Source organism: Bos indicus x Bos taurus, unplaced genomic scaffold, assembly GCF_003369695.1.
Source record: "Bos indicus x Bos taurus breed Angus x Brahman F1 hybrid unplaced genomic scaffold, Bos_hybrid_MaternalHap_v2.0 tig00000424_arrow_arrow_42359540_42516313, whole genome shotgun sequence".
In the NCBI taxonomy this organism is placed as follows: domain Eukaryota; kingdom Metazoa; phylum Chordata; class Mammalia; order Artiodactyla; family Bovidae; genus Bos; species Bos indicus x Bos taurus.
In genome coordinates, this window is record NW_020867215.1 from 17,976 (window position 1) to 43,394 (window position 25,419).

General features: G+C 48.4%; 1 protein-coding gene across 3 annotated transcripts; it reads right to left on the bottom strand.

The window, feature by feature from the left end:
- Window positions 1–13,507: 13,507 nt before the first annotated feature.
- LOC113888640 lies at window positions 13,508–20,901 on the bottom strand. Of its 3 annotated transcripts, none has more exons than XM_027535681.1 (3): window positions 16,973–20,901; window positions 16,160–16,363; window positions 13,508–13,548 (listed from the first exon to the last, which is right to left on the bottom strand). In XM_027535681.1, the coding sequence occupies exon 1, from the start codon at window positions 19,551–19,553 to the stop codon at window positions 18,435–18,437; it is 1,119 nt and encodes a 372-aa protein (XP_027391482.1). In that variant the 5' UTR covers window positions 19,554–20,901; the 3' UTR covers window positions 13,508–13,548; window positions 16,160–16,363; window positions 16,973–18,434. The 3 variants fall into 3 exon arrangements, with proteins under 3 accessions (XP_027391482.1, XP_027391481.1, XP_027391483.1); XM_027535680.1 differs by having other exon boundaries at window positions 16,460–20,901; XM_027535682.1 differs by lacking the exon at window positions 13,508–13,548 and adding an exon at window positions 15,023–15,986 and having other exon boundaries at window positions 16,460–20,901.
- Between the last annotated feature and the right edge of the window lie 4,518 nt (window positions 20,902–25,419).

The following is a 25,419-nucleotide window of genomic DNA, read 5'->3' on the forward strand; positions in this document are numbered from 1 at the left end:
GGAATTCTCCAGGCAAGAATACTGGAGTGAGTTGCCATTCTCTTCTCTAGAGAACCATCCCAACTCAAATTATCCAGTAATAAAATGCTTTTAGGGTTTGTGTCACAAATGCTCTTCACTACTTTGATTCCTGGTAATGACAGAATCTCAGGTTGACCCGGGACCTGCCCTAAAGTAGTTTGTGTCCTGTAACCCTGGTCCACATAGACTTTAGTTCAGTTTTCTTGTTTGGAAACAATTTAACCTAGCTTGCTCACAAGCGAAAAGCAAACTACTATACCTTAAAATGTTCCAGTAGAGCACAGTCAAGTGCACTTGATTCTAGGAACTTCAAACGATGTTTTTAAGCCTTGTCAGCCACCAGCTTCTCTTGATTCTGAAAGCTGGGTTTACTAGGGACCGGCAGCAGTGGAAGTGTGATGAAATCACTGCAGCGGTGTTGCGCTTCAAAGCACAGGGTCTGTACAGACTAGGAACAAGGATAAAATATTCTGAAGGGGTGAATCCAGGGCATTTACTCTTATCTGAACAAAAGCTTGTGCACAGATGCATTTTATGCATCACCAGGGAGGGCACAGGCTCCCTGGGCTCTCCAAATCCCTCAGGTTAAGAGCTCCTGGCCAGGGAGTGAAAGAAAGCAAAGGCAGCCCTTCCCTCTTCCCCATTCCAACCTCTAGTCTCATCACATTCTGACCTCTGGTCCCATGAGAGGGACAGTGGATGCTCAGCGCGCTGTCCCAGCCACATGGCTGCCAGAGGAGTTACAGGAGCAGACTTGCCCAATGGTGCCGCTGCTTGCTGCCTGCTGCTGGGCCTTGTGAGAAGGCCCCAAGGAGATCTAGGAAAAGCAAAGCGAGTCCAACTCAGCAGAGCAGCCCCGAAGTACAGGGAGTTGAAGAAACAGGAAGCAGGAGTCAGGTCAAGGAAGGACCCCTTTCTGAAGGCTGCGCTGATAACGGGTGTGGCTGAAGCATCACTCTCCAAGCACATGGGGCTCTGAGTCTGCAGGCACTTCCAGTTTGCCTCACCATGAGAGGCGCCTGCTTGTCAGAAGGCAGATCTTTTCTACCATCAATAAACTGTCTTTTCCCCGCTGTCAGCCCTATAATCTGGCACTATACGCGCCTTGCTCCATTGGCTGCTAACACTTCTGTAAAAAGAGATCTAACTGTCAAGAGTTCAGAATTCCACGGGTCTGTGGAGTCCCGCCACCAATTCACTCCCCAGAGCTGTGTCTGAATCAAGTAAAAATGCTCATTACAGGCTTAGGATTGAAGATACTAAAGTGAGAACATGAATAAATTTAGAACTTTTGGAAAGTCTGATTTTAAAAGTATTTGTTTATCTTTAAAGTCCAATAATAAACATTTACTCTTGCTTGTCTTGTCTGAGGAATAAACATGGAAAGATACTTACTGAAAAAAAGCTACAAAATCTGAGGCTTTGAAGAAGGGAATTAAAAGAGAATGGGTCTCATGAAGAGTAACTCCTTTCAGACGGAGAAGCTGAGAGGAGAAAGAAATTGATTTAAGACAAGATCTTAATATTAGAGCTGAGGCCTTCTGCCATTTAGTCAAATTTGCTTTTCTGCATGCAGGGTCACCTTATACAGACTCGTACAGACACACAATACAGCTACCATCTCCACTGATACGCAGAGGGGTGCCCTGGCCACCGCTTCAGACCACCTTGTGGGCACTCAGGATGCTCAGGACTCTGTCTTATGTGTCTCTGGGAAGTGACTCCTAGGAGGTCCATCCACTGAGCCGAGTTCATCTGTTTCCAAGCAGCCCTTTAAATCCCTGAGGCCAGCACCCCTCTCTCACCACATAAAATGTCCCCCCGTGTGTCACTGCTCCTCATCAACATGGCTGCTGCTTTTATAATCAGTCTTCAGATATGGTCACCTGATTCTATTATTTTTTATTATGCTGAAGTCAATCAAGTGTTTTATATCTTACTAGCATATTAATATGTCAGATTCAGAGAAATAATTCAAGTATGAAGTCAATTGATTATCCTCCTATCCATATGAAGTGTAAATATAATCTCTGGGAGTTGGTGAAGGACAGGGAAGCCTGGTGTGCTGCAGTCCATGGGGTCGCAAAGAGTTGGACATGACTGAGTGACTGAACAATGATAAAGTATTATCTCAATTGATAATGAATGTACAGTGCATAGGGGAAAGTGGGAGAAAAGTATTTTAAAACTTGGATCAAGCTTAGCTAATAAAATTAGCAGTTGCAAATGTTGTTTGAGGGAAGAACATAACGAATTATGAATTAGGAAATTTTCCTCTTATGTGAAAGGAAAACAGCAAAAGTCACAGAACATCCTCATGAGTAGATATATTTATTTATTTAGAAACTGCTTATTTTCTGTCAACCAATTTCCATTTTAAGAGTTTGTGGGGTTTCCATAATGGCTCATGGTAAAGAATCCTGCCAATGCAGGAGACATGAGTTCAATCCCTGGTCCAGGAAGATCCCATGTGCCTTCAGAGGAACTAAGCCTGTGAACCACAACCATCAAGCCTGTGGCTCCACAGCCTGGGGGCCACAGCTCCTGAGCCCACGCTCTGCCACCACTGAAGCCTGGGGGCCCTGGGGCCCACGCTCCATAACAAGAGAAGCCGCTGCAACAAGAAGGCCAGGCACCACAACCAGAGTGCTCCCCGCTCACCGCAACCAGAGCAAACCTGTGCAGCAGCAAGGACCCAGCACAGCCCCCACCCAAGAAAAGAGCCTGTGAAAGAACAGCTGAAGCCCACGCAGTGCTGTGCCTACCCATCCAGTGGCCTGAGCAGTGGGCGCTGCAGGCCAGCCTTCAGGGGGAACTGAGGAGTAGGCAGCGAGCTCGCTGCCTGCCTGTGGACTAGGCCAGCACCTCAGATCCAGTAGCGTTGCACTCAGCTGCTGAAGTGACCCATTCACGGTGAAGTCCTCCTTGGTCAGAGCTTGCTCAGCTGGCACCTGCTCTTCCCTTTTAATCTCTTCAGAATCTGCAGATGTAGAGATTAGGCATGACCTCCCAAGAGTGTTCACAGGAAACGGTGCCGCGCACGGGCAGAACTTCCCCGGTGAGCATCCGCCAAGTCAGACCCACCGACAGCTCCCTGGTTGCCAGGAATGGGTCGTCTCCAGAGTGCAGAGGAGAGTCCGTGTCACACAGACCGATGGTAAGAAGTTCATATACATGCCCCTGGGAGAGGCTGGCGGTCAGCCCAGGGATCGTAACTACCAGGAGTCTTGGCTCCTGGAAGCTGCCTGGGTCTGGTTAGTGGCGGCTCCAGGAGCTAAGCGGCTGACCAGAGGAGCGGCGGCAGCAAACTGCAGCTCAGCTCGCTGGTTAAGGTTCCTGGAGGACGCAGCAGGGACAGCAGCTGAGTTTTCAGTGGCAATGATGGCATGAGCTGCCTACAGAAGCTTCTCCCAGGTTCTCTTCGGATTCCTAGTGTAGGCGCCGCCACTTTTCCTTCTGTAGATGTACTGCTCCTTTGGGAAGTAAAGGTCCGTGCTACCTAAGTGGGCCCCTGCTGCAAGGAACGTGATGACGTCATCCTTCATTTGCCGGACAGCAAGGACCCAGGATAGTGTAAAAGATTCACTTCCCGTTATGACAAGAATCCAGACAGTGCCCTATGGACCACTGTCTGGGTAGCGTGGGAAAAGCCCGAGAAGATGTTTTAGAGAAGCCAGATAATCTTTCTGATAAAACAAACTTGACTTTCATTCAGTTTGTAGAAATAACGCTGTGAGTTTTATTCTTTAGAGGTTTAAATTTTTTTGTAATGTCTTGGCATTTCTGAGAAACTTATAATACATGTACAAGGTTCAAGAACCTAGAAATATTAAATACTTCATATTACATTGTTCTTCCTACCACCTCCCTTCTTGTCAAGGCCCTGCTGCTTCCACAGTCAGCCACGTGTTTTGTTTCTCAGAAACAGCTTCCGGAGATTTATTTATTTTTTCTAAGTATTTATTTGGCTGTGCCAGCGGGACCTTTGCCATGGGAACTCTTAGCTATGGCCTGTGGGTTCTAGTTTCCTGACAAGGGATTGAACTCAGGCCCCTACAATGAGAGTGCAGAGTCTTAGCCCCTGGATCAAGAGAGAAGGCCCAGAATGTCATTTTATGGATACACAAGCAACTATGAATATCTATTTCTTCTTCACTCCACATGTGGTGCTAATGGTAAAGAACCCACCTCCCTATGCAGGAGACATAAGGGACTCAGATTCAATCCCTTGGTCTGGAAGATCCTCTGGAGCAGGAAATGGCAACCCACTCTAGTATCCCTGCCTGGAGAATCGCCATGGGCAGAGGAGCCCGGTGGGCTACAGTCCATAGTGTCAAAAGTGTGGGACATGACTGAGTGACTGAGCACAACCACATTTAAAACCATAAATGGTCACATACTGTGCACAATGTTTTATGGTATCTTGCTTATATTCAGCTGACAATATCTTGGGGAATATTCTCTCTTGGAACGCTATTTTCCACAAATCAGTCCACTGAATAGATGATGTACTATAATACGCTTTACTGGTCCACATTGGAATAAACACTAATATAAAATGACATCTTGACATCACAAAAAACTATGTAATGCATAACCTTAGCCTAATTTATTCCATTGCAGGAAAATGTATCAATTTCTAATGCATATGGAATTTCTACAAATCTAATGGATTTGTAGCCTGAAGTATTTCTAACTGAAATGTAGCAACTGATAGGATTCTGCTGGTAAACTAGCACGTTGCTGGATTCCCCGCCCCGCTCCCGAGAAGCTATGCAATGATCATTTCTCTTTCCTTAAGACTCAACCTCTCCTCTCCCAGATTTCTCCCTGTTCTGTTTTCAAAAACATTCTCCAACCTCTTCTGCCCTTGTGACTTCTCTATAATCTGCTCCTCTTCTTAGCACTGTCCTTCATTCTCACACCCTCATTGCCTGGCCTGGTCTCTACCTGCCATCTCAACATTGCCCATCATTGCTCCACCCACTCCCCTGGAGATGGTATCAATATGACCAGATAGATGGTTGAGTATAGAAAAATGGTTCATGGATGATACTGAATCACTGAGCCTGGATGAGAAGGAGACATCCACAGGAGAGTCTAAGGTAGCTGGGGAAGAAGGAGAATTTAGGTTTTATCTGTGGTCTTCATTCAGGGGAAGATGCTACAGGGCCCACCAGGGAAGGAGAAGTCCGAGTCAGAGGCAAATACTTGGGAGGTGGTGTCCAGAAATTCCAGCAGGAGCTCTGGAGAGAAGAGTGAGGCAGAGTGCCTGCTGTGAGGCTGCTGTGAGTGTCGGGCAGGGACACACACGGGGCAGCAGAGAAAGGAGCAGGAAGGTGATAACAGGCTTCCCAAGGGAGGGAGGGTGTCAGGTGATAGTGATGTGCACACAGTTACACATGTCACAGAGATGAGGGAGGATGGAAAAGAGCCAGTGAGAGGGAGGGCGGATGCAACTAATACATCCTGTACACTGTTTCCTGAGAGGCCAAGAGCAGAAGCCGAGAGAGAGGCTGAGCCAGAGCACAGGACACAATGAAGGAGACATCAAAGTTGATAAATAAAAACATAGGTGTTCAAATCAAGATTCTGTGAAAACACTCTTTTAAGGAATACAATTGGGATTTTAAGGAACTGCTTTTAAGGAATATAGAAATAAAATTGCAGGTGAGATATTAATTCTTAGATGATTCACAAGAATGACTCCCCTGCCTAAAGAGTGACACCATCAGAAGCAATTCTGTGCAGAGGAGAGCGGGGAGACGGCACAGCACAGTGGTGGAGACACGTGGTCGATGGAGACGCTGGGCCTTCACGGGTGGAGGGGGTTCCTGTAGACCCCAGGGGAGTCCTGTAGACTCCCTGTGTGCTGAGAACATTGAGCAGGAGTTACTGGAGCCATTGAGAGTCACTGTACTTGAAGGGGTTTTGTTTAAATATAATTTTATTTCTTTTTGGCTGCGCTGGGTCTTCTTTGCTGCCTGCAGGCTCTCTCCACTTGCAGCGAGCAGGGCCTGTGCTCTAGTTGGGTGGCTGGGCTTCCCGCTTTGGTGGCTTCTCTTGCTGTGGAGCGCTGGGCTCTAGGATGCCTGGGCTCAGTCTTTGCGGTGTACAGACTTAATTTCTCTGTGCCATGTGAGGTCATCTGGGGACCAGAGATTGAACCGGTGTTCCCTGACCTGCAAGGTAGATTCTTAACCACTGGACCACCAGGGAAGCCCCTGTACTTGAAGTTTTCATTGGAGCTACCTAAAACATGATAAAAAGTGATCTCAGCAAAAGGGGGAAGGAGCAGTGAGTGCACGGCCTGCCTTCCACCAAAGAGAGCCTGCTGGGTTTGCACAGACCCCTTTCCGTTTCTGAACCACACTTGCCTCTTTCTCCACCTAAAAACCACACATCTCTTAAATTCTCCAAGCAATCTTCTAGTGGCTTTCTTCCATGGAAGTAGAATTTCTTTTTTTTTCTTCTTTTTTTACTTTTATTTGCATTTATTTTTTGCAGCATGTATTCCCAAGCCATAACTTTTTGTTTCTTCAGTTTCTTTTTTTTTCTTTTTTTTTTTTAATTTTATTTTTAAACTTTACATAATTGTATTAGTTTTGCCAAATATAAAAATGAATCCGCCACAGGTATACATGCGTTCCCCATCCTAAACCCTCCTCCCTCCTCCCTCCCCATACCATCCCTCTGGGTCGTCCCAGTGCACTAGCCCCAAGCATCCAGTATCGTGCATCGAACCTGGACTGGCGACTCGTTTCTTACATGATATTTTACCTGTTTCAATGTCATTCTCCCAAATCTTCCCACCCTCTCCCTCTCCCACAGAGTCCATAAGACTGTTCTATACATCAGTGTCTCTTTTGCTGTCTCATACACCGGGTTATTGTTACCATCTTTCTAAATTCCATATATATGCGTTAGTATACTGTATTTATGTATTTCCTTCTGGCTTACTTCACTCTGTATAATAGGCTCCAGTTTCATCCACCTCATTAGAACTGATTCAAATGTATTCTTTTTAATGGCTGAGTAATACTCCATTGTGTATATGTACCACAGCTTTCTTATCCATTCATCTGCTGATGGACAAGGAAGTAGAATTTCTACGCAAAAAATTCTATGCAATCTTTCTATGTGAATATCAGAAGAAGGTGAACATTTTGTTTGAGGTTATGGTTCTGGAAATTCAGAATTAAATATGTTTCAGCTCACATTGGCCAAACGTGCTATACCTGGCCTCAGCCTCCTGTATTTTAGTTGGCTCACTGGTGTCATTAAGGTCCTGGGATCCCTCTAGCCCCTCAACTACTGCATCCACCTCCTATGGCATGGCAAAAAAAAAAAGGCTCTCTGGTACCATTAATATCCCTGTTGATTGCAGATCCTGTGATCTTGCTGGTGCCTTGACTTACTGCAGCTTCCCAAGTTCTTACCTAGGATTTGTTGGCATAAAGTTCAACCAGGAAAAGCATAAAACAAAACCTGTTTTAATGTGTCTCTTGATATTTGGTTTTGTTTTTACATTTGCAAGAGCAAAACAGAGAAAATGAAGCAAAGGATACTTTTAAACATATATGGTTAACTGATTTAGAATTACTGATTCAAAGAGTGTCTGTAAAAATAAAATGTGACTTCCACTCCCAGCTTTAAGAGGAACAGTATCTGAACTTCCTCACCTGGCACTGGTAATTAGAAAGCTGAACAAAATACTGGGAACAACTCTTTTCAGATCCTGGACAGCAGGCCATGCAAGACTAAGTTCCTAGAGTGAAGATGGATGCACAAATCCATCTGAAGACTCCTGGCTGTCTGCCTTCAGGCAATTTCCATGTTGCAGGTACAGGGAGGGGAACCCAGATGCAGCCCAGCAAAGCCCTGATCTGAGAACACAAGTGAGCCAGGGAGGTGCAGAAGATGATATGTGTGGGGCAGGGCATCTAAAAGAGAGAGCTATTCAGACAGAAAGAATGATTACAAGTGCCTAATGAGCCCATTGAGTCTGTGTCATCTGATCACACGCAGGTGAAATTCCCCAAGGCTGGGCAGGAACAACTTTTGAGGAAAGAATTATTACTGGAGAGCTATGCATTGAGTGGGACCAGATGCCATGATCTTAGTTTTCTGAATGTTGAGCTTTAAGCCAACTTTTTCACTCTCCTCTTCCACTTTCATCAAGAGGCTCTTCAGTTCCTCTTTACTTTCTGCCATAAGAGTGGTGTCATCTGCATATCTGAGGTTATCGATATTTCTCCTGGCAATCTTGATCCCAGCTTGTGCTTCTTCCAGCCCAGCGTTTCTCATGATGTACTCCGAATATAAGTTAAATAAGCAGGGTGACAATATACAGCCTTGACATACTCCTTTTCCTATTTGGAACCAGTCTGTTGTTCCATGTCCAGTTCTAACTGTTGCTTCCTACAGGTTTCTCAAGCGGCAGGTCAGGTGGTCTGGTATTCCCATCTCTTCCAGAATTTTCCACAGCTTGTTGTGATCCACACAGTCAAAGGCTTTGGCATAGTCAATAAAGCAGAAATAGATACTTTTCTGGAACTCTCTTGCTTTTTTGATGATCCAGTGGATGTTGGCAATTTGGTCTCTGGTTCCTCTGCCTTTTCTAAAATCACCTTGGACATCAGGAAGTTCACAGTTCACATATTGGAGAAGCCTGGCTTGGATAATTTTGAGCATTACTTTACTAGCGTGTGAGATGAGTGCAATTGTGCGGTCGTTTGAGCATTCTTTGGCATTGCCTTTCTTTGGGATTGGAATGAACACTGACCTTTTCCATTCCTGTGGCCACTGCTGAATTTTCCAAATTTTCTGACATATTGAGTGCAGCACTTTCACAGAATCATCTTTTAGGATTTGAAATAGCTCAACAAATAGATGGGGAAACAGTGGAAACAGTGGCTGACTTTATTTTGGGGGGCTCACAAATCACCGCAGATGGTGATTGCATCCATGAAATTAAAAGATGCTTACTCCTTGAAAGGAAAGTTATGACCAAACTAGATAGCATATTAAAAAGCAGAGACAGTACTTTGCCAACAAAAGTCTGTCTAGTCAAAGCTATGGTTTTTTCAGTAGTCATGTATGGATGTGAGAGTTGGACTATAAAGAAAACTTAGCAGAGAAGAATTGATGCTTTTGGACTGTGGTGTTGGAGAAGACTCTTGAGAGTCCCTTGGACAGCAAGGAGATCCCACCAGTCCATCCTAAAGGAGATCAGTCCTTGGTGTTCACTGGAAGGACTGATGCTGAAGCTGAAACTCCAATACTTTGGCCACCTGATGTGAAGAGCTGACTCATTGGAAAAGCCTCTGATGCTGGGAGGGATTGGGGGCAGGAAGACAAGGGGACGATAGAGGATGAGATGGTTGGATGGCATCACCGATTCAATGAACATGAGTTTGGGTGAACTCAGGGAGCCTGGTGCACTGCGGTTCATGGGGTTGCAAAGAGTTGGACACGACTGAGCAGCTGAAATGAACTGAACTGAATGCATTGAATAATGTGCAACATTCATGTGGGGCTGAGAATCCTCACCAGCCAGAGTGAAGAAACCTCCTTGAATATATGGGGCATTCAACTGAGACGGAAAATGCATATATTAGAGCTGAAACTAAAAAAAAAAAAAGAGAGAGAGAGAGATGAAACTAATCACAAGCCTTAAAATAAAGGGCACATAGAATTCTACTAACAAACCTTAGCAATAATCCTCAAACATGTCTGTTATGAAGGTAATTATTTCCTACCAGGAAAAAGCAAAATTAACACTTTCAGGAATCATACAAAGAAAACAAGCCAAAAGACATTTCTATCACCCAGGAAACTTCAAGACACTTAGGGGTCCTGTGTCAGACAAGAGGTCCAAAGTATATTTCATATTACCTCATACCCACCCACAAAAATGAATATAAACCCCTTTATATACACTGCAAATATACGAGAATATTCAAGAAATTGACTACTTTCTGGAAAAATATGAATTCTCAAGACCAATATTTAAAGCAGCTGTAACAAAAGAAAAATAAGCAAGGAAGGCTATAAAATAAATTTTTTTTCAAGAATTACTTCTGAAAATCATGTGAAGGCTATGCAAGCAAAGAACAACTGACTACAAAAGCACCACATAATTTTAGAGAATCAAGAATAGAGGAACAGAAGAAATCTGTATTTTGTAAACATAATTTAACCCTGATAGGAGTCGGACACAACTGAGTGACTTCACTTTCACTTTTCACTTGCGTGCATTGGAGAAGGAAATGGCAACCCCCTCCAGTGTTCCTGCCTGGAGAATCCCAGGGACAGAGAAGCCTGGTGGGCTGCCGTCTATGGGGTCGCACAGAGTCGAAGCAACTTAGCAGCAGCAGCAGCATGAGAACTTGACATAAGTGACATAAAACAAAACGACACACCAATTTTACCTACTATTCTTGGTCTCCTAATCCATTAAATGCTAATTAATGATATATGAATCATTGCAGAGAAATTCTCCATCTCTAAAAAAACTTAGGTTTCCTCACAATTTTTGTTCCTTTAAAGGAAGTCAAGCTGTACAGTCTAAGAAGTGCTTGCTCCAGAAGATGTGGAATATATATATAATGGAAAATTACTCAGTCATAAAATCAAACGAAATAATGCCATTTGCAGCAACATGGATGAACATGGTGATTTCACTTTAAGTGAAGTCAGACAGAAAGAGACAAGCATCGTATGACATCACATATGTGGAATATTGAAGAATGATACAGATGAACTTATTTACAAAGCAGAGGTAGAGTCACAGACATAGAAAACACGCTTATGGTTACCTAAGATGACACGGGGGTGTGGGAGAGGTGAGTCAGGAGTTTGGGGTCAGCACACACACACTGCTGTATGTACACCAGGTGACATAAGGAGCTGCTGTGTAGTGAAGGAGCTGTACTCAGTATCTTGGGACGACCTGTAACGGGAAAGAATCCGGAAGAATATATAGTCGCTCAGTCGTGTCCAACTCTTTGGGACTCCAGGGCCTGTACCTGCCAGGCTCCTCTCAAAGGACGGGCCACAAGGAGCTGGACACAGCAGAGGGACTAACCACACAAGTCCTACTCTGCTCGTTCTCAGCCAACTTGGAGAAAGACAGGACGCCTTATCAGCGCTGCAGTAAAGTTTTCTCTAAGATGCCTGCCCTGTAGGGAACAATTTGAGCATATTCTGAACTTCAGTTGTGCTTGCAAGTAATTTTGTCAGGAGAAAGAGTTGGTGAAAGAAAGCACAGCTGACCCAGAGGAAACTAACCAGGCAGGAAAACACAAAACACCGCTTAACACACAATAAACATTAAACTGATTGAGGACATTGCAGGAAGTGTCATAATTCATGCTCCATTTGTCCACACTTAATTGAGTGTGCTCAGTTAAGACACTCTGTGTCTAGAGTGTGCTGTCATTCTTGGCTAATTTAAAATATAGTGTATTAGTAGGAAATTGCAGGCATAATAAGGCAAACAGATCAGGAGATAACTGTCCTCGAAAAGAGAGTTGATGACTTACAGTTCCCAAGAGGAGGGACAGGCCACACCATTGGGCCACACGGGAAAGGACCGGACTTGTCCGCAGATTGAGGGAGGGGAATTAGGTACAGGGACCTTTACTGTGACTCCTCAGGAGGAACAGTGAGCTGGGTGTGCAGGCTCAGGACTGGCTGGTGCACGTGATGTTAGCGGCCATCCTCGGTGTCTGCCTCTGGGTGACAAGGGAAGGGGACAGTGGCTCGGAGCACATTTTAATTGTCCCTCCTCAGAGACACATCCCCATGTGCATCTGTGGTGACAGCTCCCCCATGTCTCCTGCCCTTACCACCTCGGTCCTTCACGGCACCAGGGCTGGCCCTGTCTGCACCCGCTGGGGCTCGTCACCCATCTGTCCTCTGTCCCGGGACTCCTTTCCTCCCCACCCTCCCACCGCCCCAGCTCCTCTCTTCCTGCTGTGCCGTGTCCCGCCCTTCACTCCATGGAGCTGACTCTTCTACAAGCTGTTCTGTTTATTCCTTGTCTCGCTCCACAGTGTCAGCTCTGTGGGAGCAGCAGAATCCTTTCTTTTTAAAGTGTGGTGGTTTTCTGTCTTACTCTCCTCTTGAATGTCAAGGACTGTGAGGTGTCGTGGCTGGGCCCCTGCCCCCAGCACAGGCCTGGCACAGAGCACATGCGCTCTCAGCATTTGGGGAAGAACCAGCAGTGGTAAGCCTTGTTGCTGCCCCCGGGGGACTGTTAAAAACAAGACAACAGCCCCAGAGGAGTTGCCTAGTTAGGAACCATGCTAGCAAAATAGACGACGTAAATGCAGTTTTGGCTCTTCCAGAAATGAAATCTTGAACCAGTCAGCCAGGAATCTTCTGATTATCACTAGTTAAGTCATCTGCCTGAGAAAGCTTTCCAGCCTTTAATGGAAAGTAACCTCACAGTAACCACTTGGATTCTTTGCCCAGTACAACTTCCTTGTTCCTGATTCCTTATGCCTATAAAAGTCTTTTATTTTGTGCAACTCCTCAGAGTCTCTAACTGTTAAATTGGATGCTGCCTGATTCATAAATCTTTAAATAAAGGCACTAAGATTTTAAAATTTTACTCAGTTGAATTTTATTTTAATAGGGCATATAGCTTATTTTGGAGATGGCAATGGCACCCCACTCCAGTGCTATTGCCTGGAGAATCCCAAGGACGGGGGAGCCTGGTGTGCTGCCTTCTATGGCGTCGCACAGAGTTGGACACGACTGAAGTGACTTAGCAACAGCATAGCTTATTTTAGGATTATATTTGGCTTTTAAAAGATTGTTATAGTTTCAATCGAGCTTACTGTGAACGATGTCAGATTCAGGATCTCCGAAGATGATTTAGCTTCAGGACCAAGGACCAGGATTGATCACTCAAGAGCGTTTGTGTAGCAGAGTGTTATGACAGTGGAAAAAAGGCAAAGAAAGCTTGTGACATGGACAGCAGAAGGGGGTGGGGAGTGCCCCCCTTGCTAGTGTTAGCAAGGGAGGTATATACTTTTTAAATTAGTTACTACAGTAAATCAAAAGAATGTCTCAAGTTTGTGAAAGTTTTACCAGACCCACTCCCACAATTAGCATTTTAGGATAACAGGATTAGATTTTAACAGAAAGATCCTACGAGACCCATTCCCATAATATACATTCTAAGATATCAGGATTAATCAGAAGGTTTTCAGAAAGGAGAAACTGTCCTCAAGCAGGATACATTGTTCTTATATGATCCTTAGTACAGAGTTTAAGTGGCTCAGATGATAAAGCATCTGCCTACAATGTGGGAGACCTGGGCTGGATCCCTGGGTTGGGAAGATCCCCTGGAGAAGGAAATGGCAACGCTCTCCAGTACTCTTGCCTGGAAAATCCCATGGATAGAGGAGCCTGGTAGGCTACAGTCCATGGGGTTGCAAAGAGTCAGGCATGACCGAGCAACTTCACTTTCTTTCACAAAGTTTAAACTGAGTTGTGTAATCATCAGTTCTGGGCCTAAAGAAAGAAAGAAAACAAAACAAAAAAAATGTTTTAAGTGACTAAGACTAAGGAATGTAGAGAAAAAAGATGTTTGTCCTTTCCTCCTCCTTGAGAACTCCAGACCCTCTCTCCTTGGCTTCCCCCGGACTTCTTATCAACCTGCTTAGGAATTGACTCTCTCACTTTGAGCACCTCTTCAGCCTGTGAGCTCCATGAGAACATCAGTTCAGAAAGAGAAAAGACCTTGAGTAAATGTTAGGATGACTGAATAGCTGTACAGATAAAATGACTACACAGAGTCCATGAGAAGGTTACATTCACTGACGATTAGCTTTTTCTTCCTCCTCCCTCCCTCTTTCCATAACAGAAGTTCAAGGGATTTATATCACCCTCACCTCATAAGGAACTCCAGTGGTCTGGGTGAGTTTTATCTTTTCTTTATTTTTACACTGGAAGACATTTCATGACTGTACCCCTCAAAACTGAGAAAATTACTACTTGAGGGGCAGGAACACTTCACGTTGTCTGAGTCAAAACAGAACACTACATGAACACAGGATATTGAGGAGGTGGCTGGGCCCCTGGGCAGCTGGAAGTAGGGAGACAAAGGCAGAGGGGTGTTGTTTCCTCCTCCCTCCTCCCAACATGACACACTTGTCCCTCTTTGTACTTAATCAATCCGATCCTGATTATCTGGAGATTGACATGTCTGCTGGCAGATGGTGTGGTCTTAGGTCACAGCATTAAGGCCACCAGACCTCAGTTCTGAGCTGTTTGCAAGACCTAGGACAAGTCTTCAGCGTCTTAGATCTGCTGTTTTTAACCCTAAGCATTGACAGCGGCACTACCTATGTGAGGGCCCAGAGGCAGAGGCTTAGGCACTTGGGATTGGTCACTGGGAAAGGCTGCAGCCCTGTGAAGGCTGCCCCTAGAAGCCCACCTGGAACACGAGTGGTACGTGGAATATCTGGATGAAGCAGTCAAGATGTCAGTGAGAGACACTCAGTTGGTGCCAGAACAGCATTGAATTAGAGCACTGGGCTTTTCTCCACTCACTTCCAGAGGGTCAGGCCCTATTGCCACTGGCCACATACCCTGAGTGATAACCATCTCTTGGGAACCCCAAGTCACAGCCTGATGGCTGGGCCTCCACAGGGCTGAAAGATGTGCCAGGAGCGGTTTGTCCACAGATGCTGGGCACCCCAGGGCTCTGACAGGGGCTGGTGAGGCTGGCATGGCAGGGCCCCTCAGCACAGGGTATTGGGGTGCCTGGTCGGGGCTGCCATCATCTAGGGCCATGCCACCATGAAGGCACCTGTTAATTTCTGAGCTCAGAAGCTAAAGCAAGGTTGAGCCTGACTAGTACTTGGTTGCAAGACCACCTGGAAAGACCAGGTGCTGTGGACTTTCCCACTTGTCTCTCCTTTCATCTCTCTCTCCCTTTGCCACCACCGCCCCCCCCCCCCCCCCCAGCACAGTTGGGCTCTCCTTTGGCCACAGGGAGGTGCACCTATTGTTGAGTCTTGGCCTGGGTGGGTGCTGTGGGGGGTTATGACAATGGGCAGCACAGTTGGGCTGGCATCCTCTGTGCTTGCTGGCCGCTGTGGGTTGGTGGGCAGGTTGAGTGCCTACAGGAAGGCAGTACTTTATGCCATGGAACTGTCTGCATAAAATGGTTCTCATGGCGACATTGGACCTCTGTGTATTTTCCACATTAAAAGAACTGTAGCATGTCTGTGTGTGTGTGTGCATGTGTTAAAGACTTAGGAAAATTCTGAAGCCAAACAAAAAATTGGATCACATGATAAAATATGAATAAGCTTCAAAAACATGACACTGTGTAAGAAACCGGACCTAAATGGCCACAGTTGTACAAACCCATGTGCTTGAAATACACAGAATAGGCAATTCCATGAGGATGAAAGAGTGAGGAATGTAGAATTAAAAGTGACTGATTAAGGAACACTAGGTGTCTTTGTAGGGAGATAAAATATAAAATATTCTGGATTAGATAGTGATGATGGCTACACAACTATAGAGATAGGCAATCACTAAAATATAGTGCTCAAAGGAGAATTTTTTGGTATATGATATATATCTCAACTTAAAATGATTAATTTGATTTTTTTCAAAAATAACAAAACCCACGTATTATCCTCAGTGCTTTATTTGGTTCTCACTCTAAGCTCTGTAGACATAAACAAAGGTGCCTATGTCTGTGTGTGCATGCTCAGTCGTGTTTGACTCGTTGTGACCCCACGGCCTGCAGATGGCCAGGCTCCTCTTTTCATGGAATTTTCCAGGCAAGAATACTGGAGCGGTGGCTGTTTCCTACTCCAGGATATTTTCCTGATCCTTCACTGTTTCTTCAGAATTTGTCTCCAGAGCAAGGAGTCAGCCACCACCACTCGCCTAGGCTGAGACTCAGGGCACACAGAGGAGTGGGACGCGCTCTGGTGGGAAAGAGGGAAAGCATGTCCTACTCAGAGCATGTAATGTGGGGAAGCCGGAGACAGGCTGGGAGGAAGAGGGCCGTCCCAGGTGACTGCTTAGATGACAGATTTGGTTTCCCCCATTTGGTACTAAATTGAAAGGAAGGAAAATAAGAAAGGTGGCAGTCACTGACCATGCACTGAATCCTGGAGCCCATTGCTGCAAGGGCTGGGGTCTGGCTTTCCAGGTCGGCTGTTGCAGGGCAGGGCATCATGGCTGGAAGGAGAGGTTCCCCAACTTCACAGTGTATGAAGAAAGTTCTTCATTTCAATATCCTTCTCTGGTCGTCTTCAATTGGATACTCTGTGGATAAACTTGAAACTGTTTCTTAAATTAACTGCAAACAAAGGTAATAATTACATTATTGTTGAGTTACAATGATAATGGTGATTTTCACTATAATTAATTTCGAGATTTTTCATTGAATACCTACATTACAGTACATATATTAACAAGAATCAGGCCATCTGGTCGACCTCGCCACAGTAGCCACCAATCTGTCAGCTTTGTGATCCTCACACAGATGTATCCGCATCTCATACCCGGGAAACACAGCGCCTCCACACAGACACCATCCTTTCCACTCCTGAGCCCGAGGAGAATAGAAGGGACGCTGGGCGCCCCTCAAATAGATGCAGCCCGACCCGCAGGAAACCCATCTGCGGAGTCCTGAGCACGTCACCGGGAACCGAGGCCGCCTGGGAGCAGCCTCAGCGCCGCGAAGGCAGCGGGACGACCGTTCCCCCAAGGTGGCAAGGAAGCGCTTCCGGGCGCCCTTTGGGGAGGAGGACGGGCGGCCCGTGGTCCCTTGCGGTGCCTCGTGTTCTGGACACCAGGGCCGGCCGCCTCCGGGGAGAGGACACACGTTTGTGAATCGGGACTATCGGGGTCCATGGGGGAGGCTGGGAAGACTGGACATGTCTGCGTGCATCCGTGTGGTCCGCACCTCCGGGCGAGTGGGAAACATCGAGAGGCTGTAACCCCGTGGACGCCGGCGCCATGCCCTTTCCTGCTCGCTCTCAGCTGCCCCGGCGGTGCCCGCGGGCAGAAGGGGCCCCGCGGCGCACTGGTCCACCGGGCCGGGCAGCGACACCGACCGACGCCGACCGACGCCGCCCGCCCTGTCCGCCGACCTGCAGCCCGAATCTCCAGCAACAGCAGGCTCTTCCCGGGTCTCATGACGAACTAAGATGGAAAGGCAAATGAATTAGAACAGCTAAAGCAGTTTTATAAAAAGAATACAATCTTTCCCATAGGTTGGCACCTGGTGCCAGAAAGAAGTGTCTTCAGAAATCAAAAGGAGCCACACCGCCTGCTTTTCTGCCTCCTCCTCCTGTGGCCTCCAGGCAGGCAGCTGGCATCCTAGCCCCTTAAAGTCACTGCTCCACTCAGACAGACGCAGATCCAAGGAGGGGTTGGTAAGACCTTGGCTCTGCAGACTTGGGTTCCTCAGCCTCTTGCCTCATCCTGGGAGCCCCCAGCCAGTCAGTCATCACCCCAGTCTTCCCCACCAGAGGCTACTGGCCCCACTCTGCAGGGGGCAGCCCTTGTCTCTATGAGCTCTGAGCTGTTTTCCCAAAGGAAGGATTTTCCCTTTGCACCGCAGGTATGAAGCAAGGGGATAACTGACTTTTTGCACCTGAACCCATCTCACACTTTGTCCTCACATCTGGCCCCAATTATGCCCATGAGGGTAGAAGAAGGCCATTCCCTTTACATAGGAGGTGTGAATCAATTGGAAGCCTGAGCTTTCACATCTGGACCTTTCATACGCGGTTTGTATGCATTGAGCTCCTGAAGACACAAGACAGAGACAGGGTTAGGCCTCTTAGTGTGGTGTGGCCATTGCTCTCATAAAATATCCAGGGTCTCTAAGCAACACCAGGGTGGCAAGAATAGGGAAGCATGAAATCATTCAAGCCACACATACACACACACACACAAAGGAGGGGCTAAAGCAACTACCTGATCCTAAGGGAAAATGCAGCTCTGGAATCAAACATGTCAATGTGTCATGCAGATGTAATATCATGTAAATGACCTGATTCTTTAAAAAATTTTAATTATGAATAAATATTTGATGTCCTTGTGTTTATTCTGAGATTATTGAGACTAATATGGCCAGATTTACATTACTTAAAAAAGATTAATTTCATTGGGAAAAATTTACTAAAATTTTACATTTCTTCAAGAAAAATTCAGACAGAGAGTATTGAAAATACTATGTTCCTGTGAGGACCTGTGAGCGAGGACACTACTTTTGTTAGGTCTGAGAGGGCAACGACCAATGTTATAAGATGGACGATGGCAAGGTGACAGCCTGTGACGAGACTGATGCCCTGAGCCAGAGCGCCTATGTCCTGTTCTATGCCTAGGAGGGTGGGTGGGAAGGAGGTGCTGGGGGAAGGTCAGAGGCCCTCTTGAGGGGTGACTCCACAGACCCCGGGCAGCCTCAGGAGACGCCAGCGGCAGAGCTCCTGGGTCGGAGGAGTCCCCGGGGGACACAGAGGTCGAAGGGATGAGCTTAGAGCAGTGGCGACGCCTGCAAGAACACAGCCGACCGAAGCCGGCCTTGGAGCTGCGGAAGGTCCAGTCTGCCCTGCCTGCCGGCGCAGTCGTGATTCACCAGTCCAAACACGGAGGAGGGAGAAACCGCACGCCGCCCCAACAGGAGCACGAGCGGCTCGACCGTCCCAGCACGGACACCCCGCCTCGGGGGCCGAAGAACGTCGGCAACGGCCCTTGTGCCAGCGGGAGGGCCAGAGCCACCAAGGGGAAGAACAAGAAGCCGCGGCCGTCTCTGGGGCTGTGGCGGTAGGTCGGCTCTGACGCACATGCGTGCAGACGCCCAGGCACACGCTGTGTGCGGCACGCCCTGTGTGACGCACCGAGAGTTCCGACGAGGAGCGAGTTCCTCTCGGCCGTGGGCGTGATGCAGCCTCCTGGGAAAGAGCGGGGCACACTCCTGGGAGTGTGCCCGGGGTCTCGGTGTTCACTTGGGACGGGCTCGTGCCTGAGCGGCTGAGCTCTCGAGGGCTGGCTCTGCTGGGAAGTCGCTGGAGAGGATGGGGTGATGGGGTGCATGAGCGGGCCTGGGCACGGTCCGAGGGCCTCCCACTTCTGCGAGGGTGGGAGAGTCCTCTCGGGATGGGACTTTGGGTGTGGGTTTGCCTTTCGTTCCCCGTCTCCGTTCCCTGGCCGCACCGCTGGCCTCGGGTGAGTGACGCGGCCTGGAGACGCCTCACAGAGCGCTCACGGCCAGCCGAGCAAGGAGAAGATCTCGGGAGCCCTTCGGGGGGCAGGGAAGAGCGGGTGCAGGTCCATGAACCGTCTCCTTCCGGCCGGTCAGGCTCTCGAAAATGCCCCAGACGTCGAGAGGCGTCCGGGGAGAGGACGGGCAAGCAGCCTTTATGGGTGTCTGTCCTCGGGAGGCCTCGTGCTACTTGGCGGAGGGTCCGGCAGGAATGAGGCGGGGATGCGCGCGTCCCCGGCACGACGCTCGTCCGCAAAGATCCCTGGGGCTCCATGTCCGGTGCAAGGAGTACGCTGGAGAAGCTCCAAGTGCCAAACAGGAGAAGCGATCCACAAGGCCATGAGCACCGCCACCAGCACCACCAGCACCCACACGAAGGCCAAGGGGAGAAAGGCAACCCAACCAGTCCCAAAGAAACTTCTCCACCAGCATCGCACCGGTGCCTGAGTGGAGATATGTCGCGCCACGTTCATTTCTGAAAGCAAAGGTCCTCCCCGCACTGAGGAAAGACCCGAGCCTACCCTAGATTGTGATAGCAAGACAACTGGACTTCCGACTCTGCCCGTCCTGTCTGGCAGTCTCATCCAGCTGGGCCCCGGGCAAACGCCTCTGGACGCGAGGAGATGCGGCCGGCCTCCAAAGTGCCTGGGGCGGTGGGGAAGCTGTCCTCCCCTAGCTGCTTTCGCGACTGCCTCATGGGCCCGCGACCCGCTGGAGGGGCACCTGAGGCCCCTTATCGACCACCTCTTGCGTTTTTCTTTCTTTGGCTTGGCTGATGGCTTCAAACCCCAAACCCTCCATCAAACTTTGGCAGACCGGGAATTTGCGATGTAACATGTCCGACCTCGAGGGCCAACTCTGGCTCCTGACTGCGCTAGTCGGCGTGGCAAGGAACAGAGAACGTTCCGATGGCTTGTTTCCCCCGCATGGCTGCCTACGCCGCACCATGCCCTCCGCACGTAGAGAGGACAAAGAATGATGAGCAGTATCTTCCCCCGAGAACACGAACAAGCGTGCCCTGCACGAGGAAGCGGAGCCACCCACAGTCCGCCCTCATCATCACCACGCATCTTCCTCCGCCCCATCGTCTCAAATGGACTTACTGCTTGCCCCATCCACACCCTCTGAAGGAGGAGGAGGAGGAGGAGGAGGAGGAGGAGGAGGAGGAGGAGGAGAAGAATGTCGATTGGGGTGGCGTGACAGAGGATATGGGAAGGTGGCCTTATGCTGGGCGAAATCCGTGCAAAAGAGAGAAAAATCCTGGCTGATCTCGCTTCTCTGTGCCATGGGAAGGAGGTAAGAGGACAGCAAGAGTGTGAGCACTTGGATCATAAAGCACAAAGCGGTAGGCTCCTAGGATGGGATGAGGGGAGCGGGAGGTGGGAGGGGTGCAATAGGCTAAGGAAGAAAACGGGGTCAGGGCCCTTCTTTCCTAGTAAGGACCAACGGAATCAACACTCCAGCTATGGTAAACCTGTGGACGGTCAAACCCCCATAGTCCTGGAAGGCGAGCATAACGTCTAGGACGGGCGAGCAAACAAACACACGTCACACACCGAGAAGGAAAGCAACAGTCACCCTCCTCCAGGAGGGAAATTCATTCATTTCATTTCAGTTCAGTCAGTAACTCGTATTCCTCTCTTTGCAACCCCATGTACTGCAACTTGCCAGGCTTCCATATCCATTGCGTAGTCTCCAAATTTAGTGTGTCTCATATCCTTTGTGTTGGTGGTACCATCCGCCATCTCATCCTGTGTTGTCTCCTTCTTTTCCTGCCTTCAATTTTTCTCAACATCAGGGTCTTTTCAAATGAGTCAGTTGTTTTCATCAGATGTCCAACTTATTGGAGTTTCACATTCAGTATCAGTGCTTTCAGTGAACATTCAGGACTGATCTCCTTTATGAAGGACTCGTTTGATCTCTTTGCAGCCAAGGTTCTCTCAATAGTCTTCTCCAACACCACAGTTCACAAGCATCAGATCTTCTGCGCTCAGCTTTCTTTATAGTCCATTTCTCTCTTTCATACATGCCTATTGGGAAACCATAGCCTTAACTAAAAGTACCTTTGTTGGCAAAGTATTGTCTTTGCTTTTTCATATGCCATACCTCTTTTTCCAAGGAGCAAGCATCTTTTAATTTCATGGCTACAGTCACCATCTGCAATGATTTTGAAGCCCCAAAATAATATCAGCTGAGTTCTCCGCCACAGCAGCAGAGAGACTTTGAGGCAGAAACACCCAGATAAGCCATTTCTAGCTCACAGACTGTGAAGAGTTTAATAGGCAAAGTTTATTAGTGCAGTCTTGGGGTAATGCTGCCAGAGAGGAACAGAAAGCACCGTCTACCAGGAACCAGGAACTGACCCCCCACCCACTACCATCTCCTACCAGCCTCCCTCCAGAGACAACGCTCACATTCCTGGTCTCACCTGGGAAGCTCACTTCTGCCTTCATGTTTCTGTGTAAGGGCTGCCTGCTCTCAGACGTGCTTCTCCTAGAATTGTGCAGGCCTGGCTCCTTCCTTCATCCTGGTCACCGCAGCAAGGCCTTTTAGACCCTCTTGACCAGTGACTCCAAGCCCTCCCTCACAACGCCCTTTTTTATTTTCAGTAGAGCACTTGTTCTTTTCCTTCCCTTGTCTGGCTTCCATACTTTTCTCTTTCTTCACTCCAGACCGAGAGCTCCTTGAAAGGTAGGGGCCGCTGGTCATTTTAGCACTGTCCTGGGTACCACTGAGTCACCTGGCATAGAGCAAGTACTCACAGCCTGGGTGCTGAGTAAATAAACGGGAAGATCCTGGGGCTCCCCTTCCTCTTCTGTCCAGGTCAGTCTCTTGAGATGATCACTCTTACTAGGAAGCTCACACTGTTTCTGAGGTGGGAGCATGGCCAGAATGACCTCCTCAACCTCTCTCCAGTTGCTCCAGCAAAGCTCAGCCAGCAGCCCCGACCCGGTGCCTCCTGGTGGCCTGCGCTAGCATTGCAGGACTAACCCGAACCTTCTTTCAGGTCTTCAAGGCGGAGGCTCTCCAGAGTTCCAGAGGTGAAAGTGTACTTCAGGCAGGCTTCCAGGGCTGTGGAAAGACCCAGGAATCTCCTCATTTTTAATTTCCTCTCCTCTCTTTGGGATTTAGTTCGTTCATGTTGCATCCTCGGCTCAGACAGGGCAATAATTTCCTCCTACTTTCAAATTAGAACCTCTGGAATCCGGTTAGGGCTGGTCTTCTTTCTGGAACACTGACTCTGGGTCCACAACTGTGCCCTCTCCTGCTCACCACAAGCCCTTGTTCCTTCAGCTCCTCTCTCCTCTGAGGGACCTCTGTGAGTGGAAAGCATTTTTCCAAGCTCTCAGACACAGGGGTCAATGGTGGAGAACCAAGGTCGACAGATTTCCCAAGCATACTGAGTGAACGCTTGGGGGGCCCAACAGCAAGCACACAATGTTTAGGAAAGGAAAGCAAGTCCTTCCGTCCTGTAGCACCGTCTACACTGGGGAATGGGGTGTGTGCTCAGCCTGGTTTTAACAGCCCAGAAAAGTGGACTGTGGGGCTGAGACCGTGTTCACTGGAGAACACTGAGGAGAGGGCCCACACCCAGGCAGGACTCAGGGAACGTGGAGAATCCCCCTCACGCTTTGGACTTCTGAACGCAGTGCCCGTTGCCAGGAGCGGGGTGTGGAGGCCCCTGCTCCATGGCGGAGCTGCCTCCAGCCCTTCCTGCTCTCCCAGCCCTGACACTGTGTTCTCCTCCTTTACCATCTCACATCGTCCCCACTGTGGACCCTATTTCTGTTTGTGCCTGCTTGTGTGAGCATGAAAATGCAGAGAGAATAATGGCCCGAGTGGGGCCAGGTTGGTAGAGTTCACCAGGAACTTAGGGTCTCACTTCCAAACCAAGCATGATGGATAGGACTGCGAACTGTCTTAGGGAGCTGGGGTCCTCATTTCCCTACTGGCTTCTGCTCACATACTGTGTTCCAGACAAGTCTGCCTCTTCCTAGGCTTTAGTTTCAAATTATACCAGGAGGGCTTGGATAAAAAGCGGCATAAGTGCATGCACAGGCAAACGTGTTCTCTGACTCCAGCAACAATAGATGGGTTGTTAGCATGGGTGGTCTCAGGAGGCCTGTGCTCCTGATGTGGGCAGAGCCAGGCGAGCTTGTAGCGGGAGTGGCCAGGACACCTGTCCTGTCCCAGCACCAGCCAGAGGGCATGTGCAGGGAAGGGACAGTGGGCGCACCTGTCCCCGCCTCCCTGCACAGTCACCGACACTGGACCAAGGGCTCCGCTCCGAAGGGGAGTTCTTTCTGATGCCCCACCTGCAGCCTCTAAAAGGCCCGAATTGTCTGGAGCCCTAAGGACAGATAATTCACATGGAAGCGGTTCCCAGCAAGTAAATGCAGTGTGGAAGGGATATTTTTCGTGAATACACTCAGGCTATGAAAAGACACCCTGTAATGTGCCATACATTTCCCCTTTACAATGGAGTGAAATAAGCCCAAGGAACACGCCTGCATTTGAAAGCACATGTTGAGGATGGAAAATCCACAAATTAAAGGTTGCTGAGTCCCAGAATCTCTGACTGGAGGAAAATCAACAAGAAGAATCGCTTGCTATTGGAAAGTCATTTTTATTTTATTTGTATTGGGCTGTTAATGAAGAGAGCTTGCCAGGTGGCGCTAATGGTAACAACTGAGCGTGTTAGCAGCCTCGGTAGGAAGGCCAGAGGTCCCAAAGCAGCAGGAAGAAACGAACTGCAAGTGGCAGACTCCTTTCCCTTCTCTGTTGAGGACACCTGGTTCCCTCTGAACTTGACTTTTCTCAAACCTTGAGCTAACCAATGCGTTTTTCTTATGGAAATGTTTGGCGGCTGCGACCGGCGCACTAAGTGCGGCCGTGAGGAGCTACCCCGCATCCGAGGTCAGGGGCAGAAGCCGGGAGGATCCCATGCCCGAAGGGCGGCGGCCAAGAGGAATTACCCCATGTCCGAGGCCAGGGGCAGCGGCCGGGAGGAGCAACCCCACGTCCAAGGAGCCGTGGCTGCGCGGGCGCAGGAGGGCCTAGAGGAGCTATCCCACGTTGAAGGTCAGGAAGGGCGGCGGTGAGGAGATACCCCTCGTCCAAGGTAAGGAGCAGCGGCTGCGCTTGACTGGAGCAGCGGTGAAGAGATACCCCACGCCCAAGGTAAGAGAAACCCAAGTAAGACGGTAGGTGTTGCAAGAGGGCATCAGAAGGCAGACACACTGAAACCATACTCACAGAAAACTAGTCAATCTAATCACACTAGGACCACAGCCTTGTCTAACTCAATGAAACTAAGCCATGCCCGTGGGGCAACCCAAGATGGGCGGCTCATGGTGGAGAGGTCTGACAGAATGTGGTCCACTGGAGAAGGGAATGGCAAACCACTTTAGTATTCTTGCCTTGAGAACCCCATGAACAGTATGAAAAGGCAAAATGATAGGATACTGAAAGAGGAACTCCCCAGGTCAGTAGGTGCCCAATATGCTACTGGAGATGAGTGGAGAAATAACTCCAGAAAGAATGAAGGGATGGAGCCAAAGCAAAAAGAATACCCAGCTGTGGATGTGACTGGTGATAGAAGCAAGGTCCGATGCTGTAAAGAGCAATATTGCATAGGAACCTGGAATGTCAGGTCCATGAATCAAGGCAAATTGGAAGTGGTCAAACAGGAGATGGCAAGAGTGAATGTCAACATTCTAGGAATCAGCGAACTGAAATGGACTGGAATGGGTGAATTTAACTCAGATGACCATTATATTTACTACTGAGGGCAGGAATCCCTCAGAAGAAATGGAGTAGCCATCATGGTCAACAAAAGAGTCCGAAATGCAGTACTTGGATGCAATCTCAAAAATGACAGAATGATCTCTGTTCATTTCCAAGACAAACCATTCAGTATCACAGTAATCCAAGTCTATGCCCCAACCAGTAATGCTGAAGAAGCTGAAGTTGAACGGTTTTATGAAGACCTACAAGACCTTTTAGAACTAACACCCAAAAAAGATGTCCTTTCATTATAGGGGACTGGAATGCAAAAGTAGGAAGTCAAGAAACACCTGGAGTAACAGGCAAATTTGGCCTTGGAATACGGAATGAAGCAGGGCAAAGACTAATAGAGT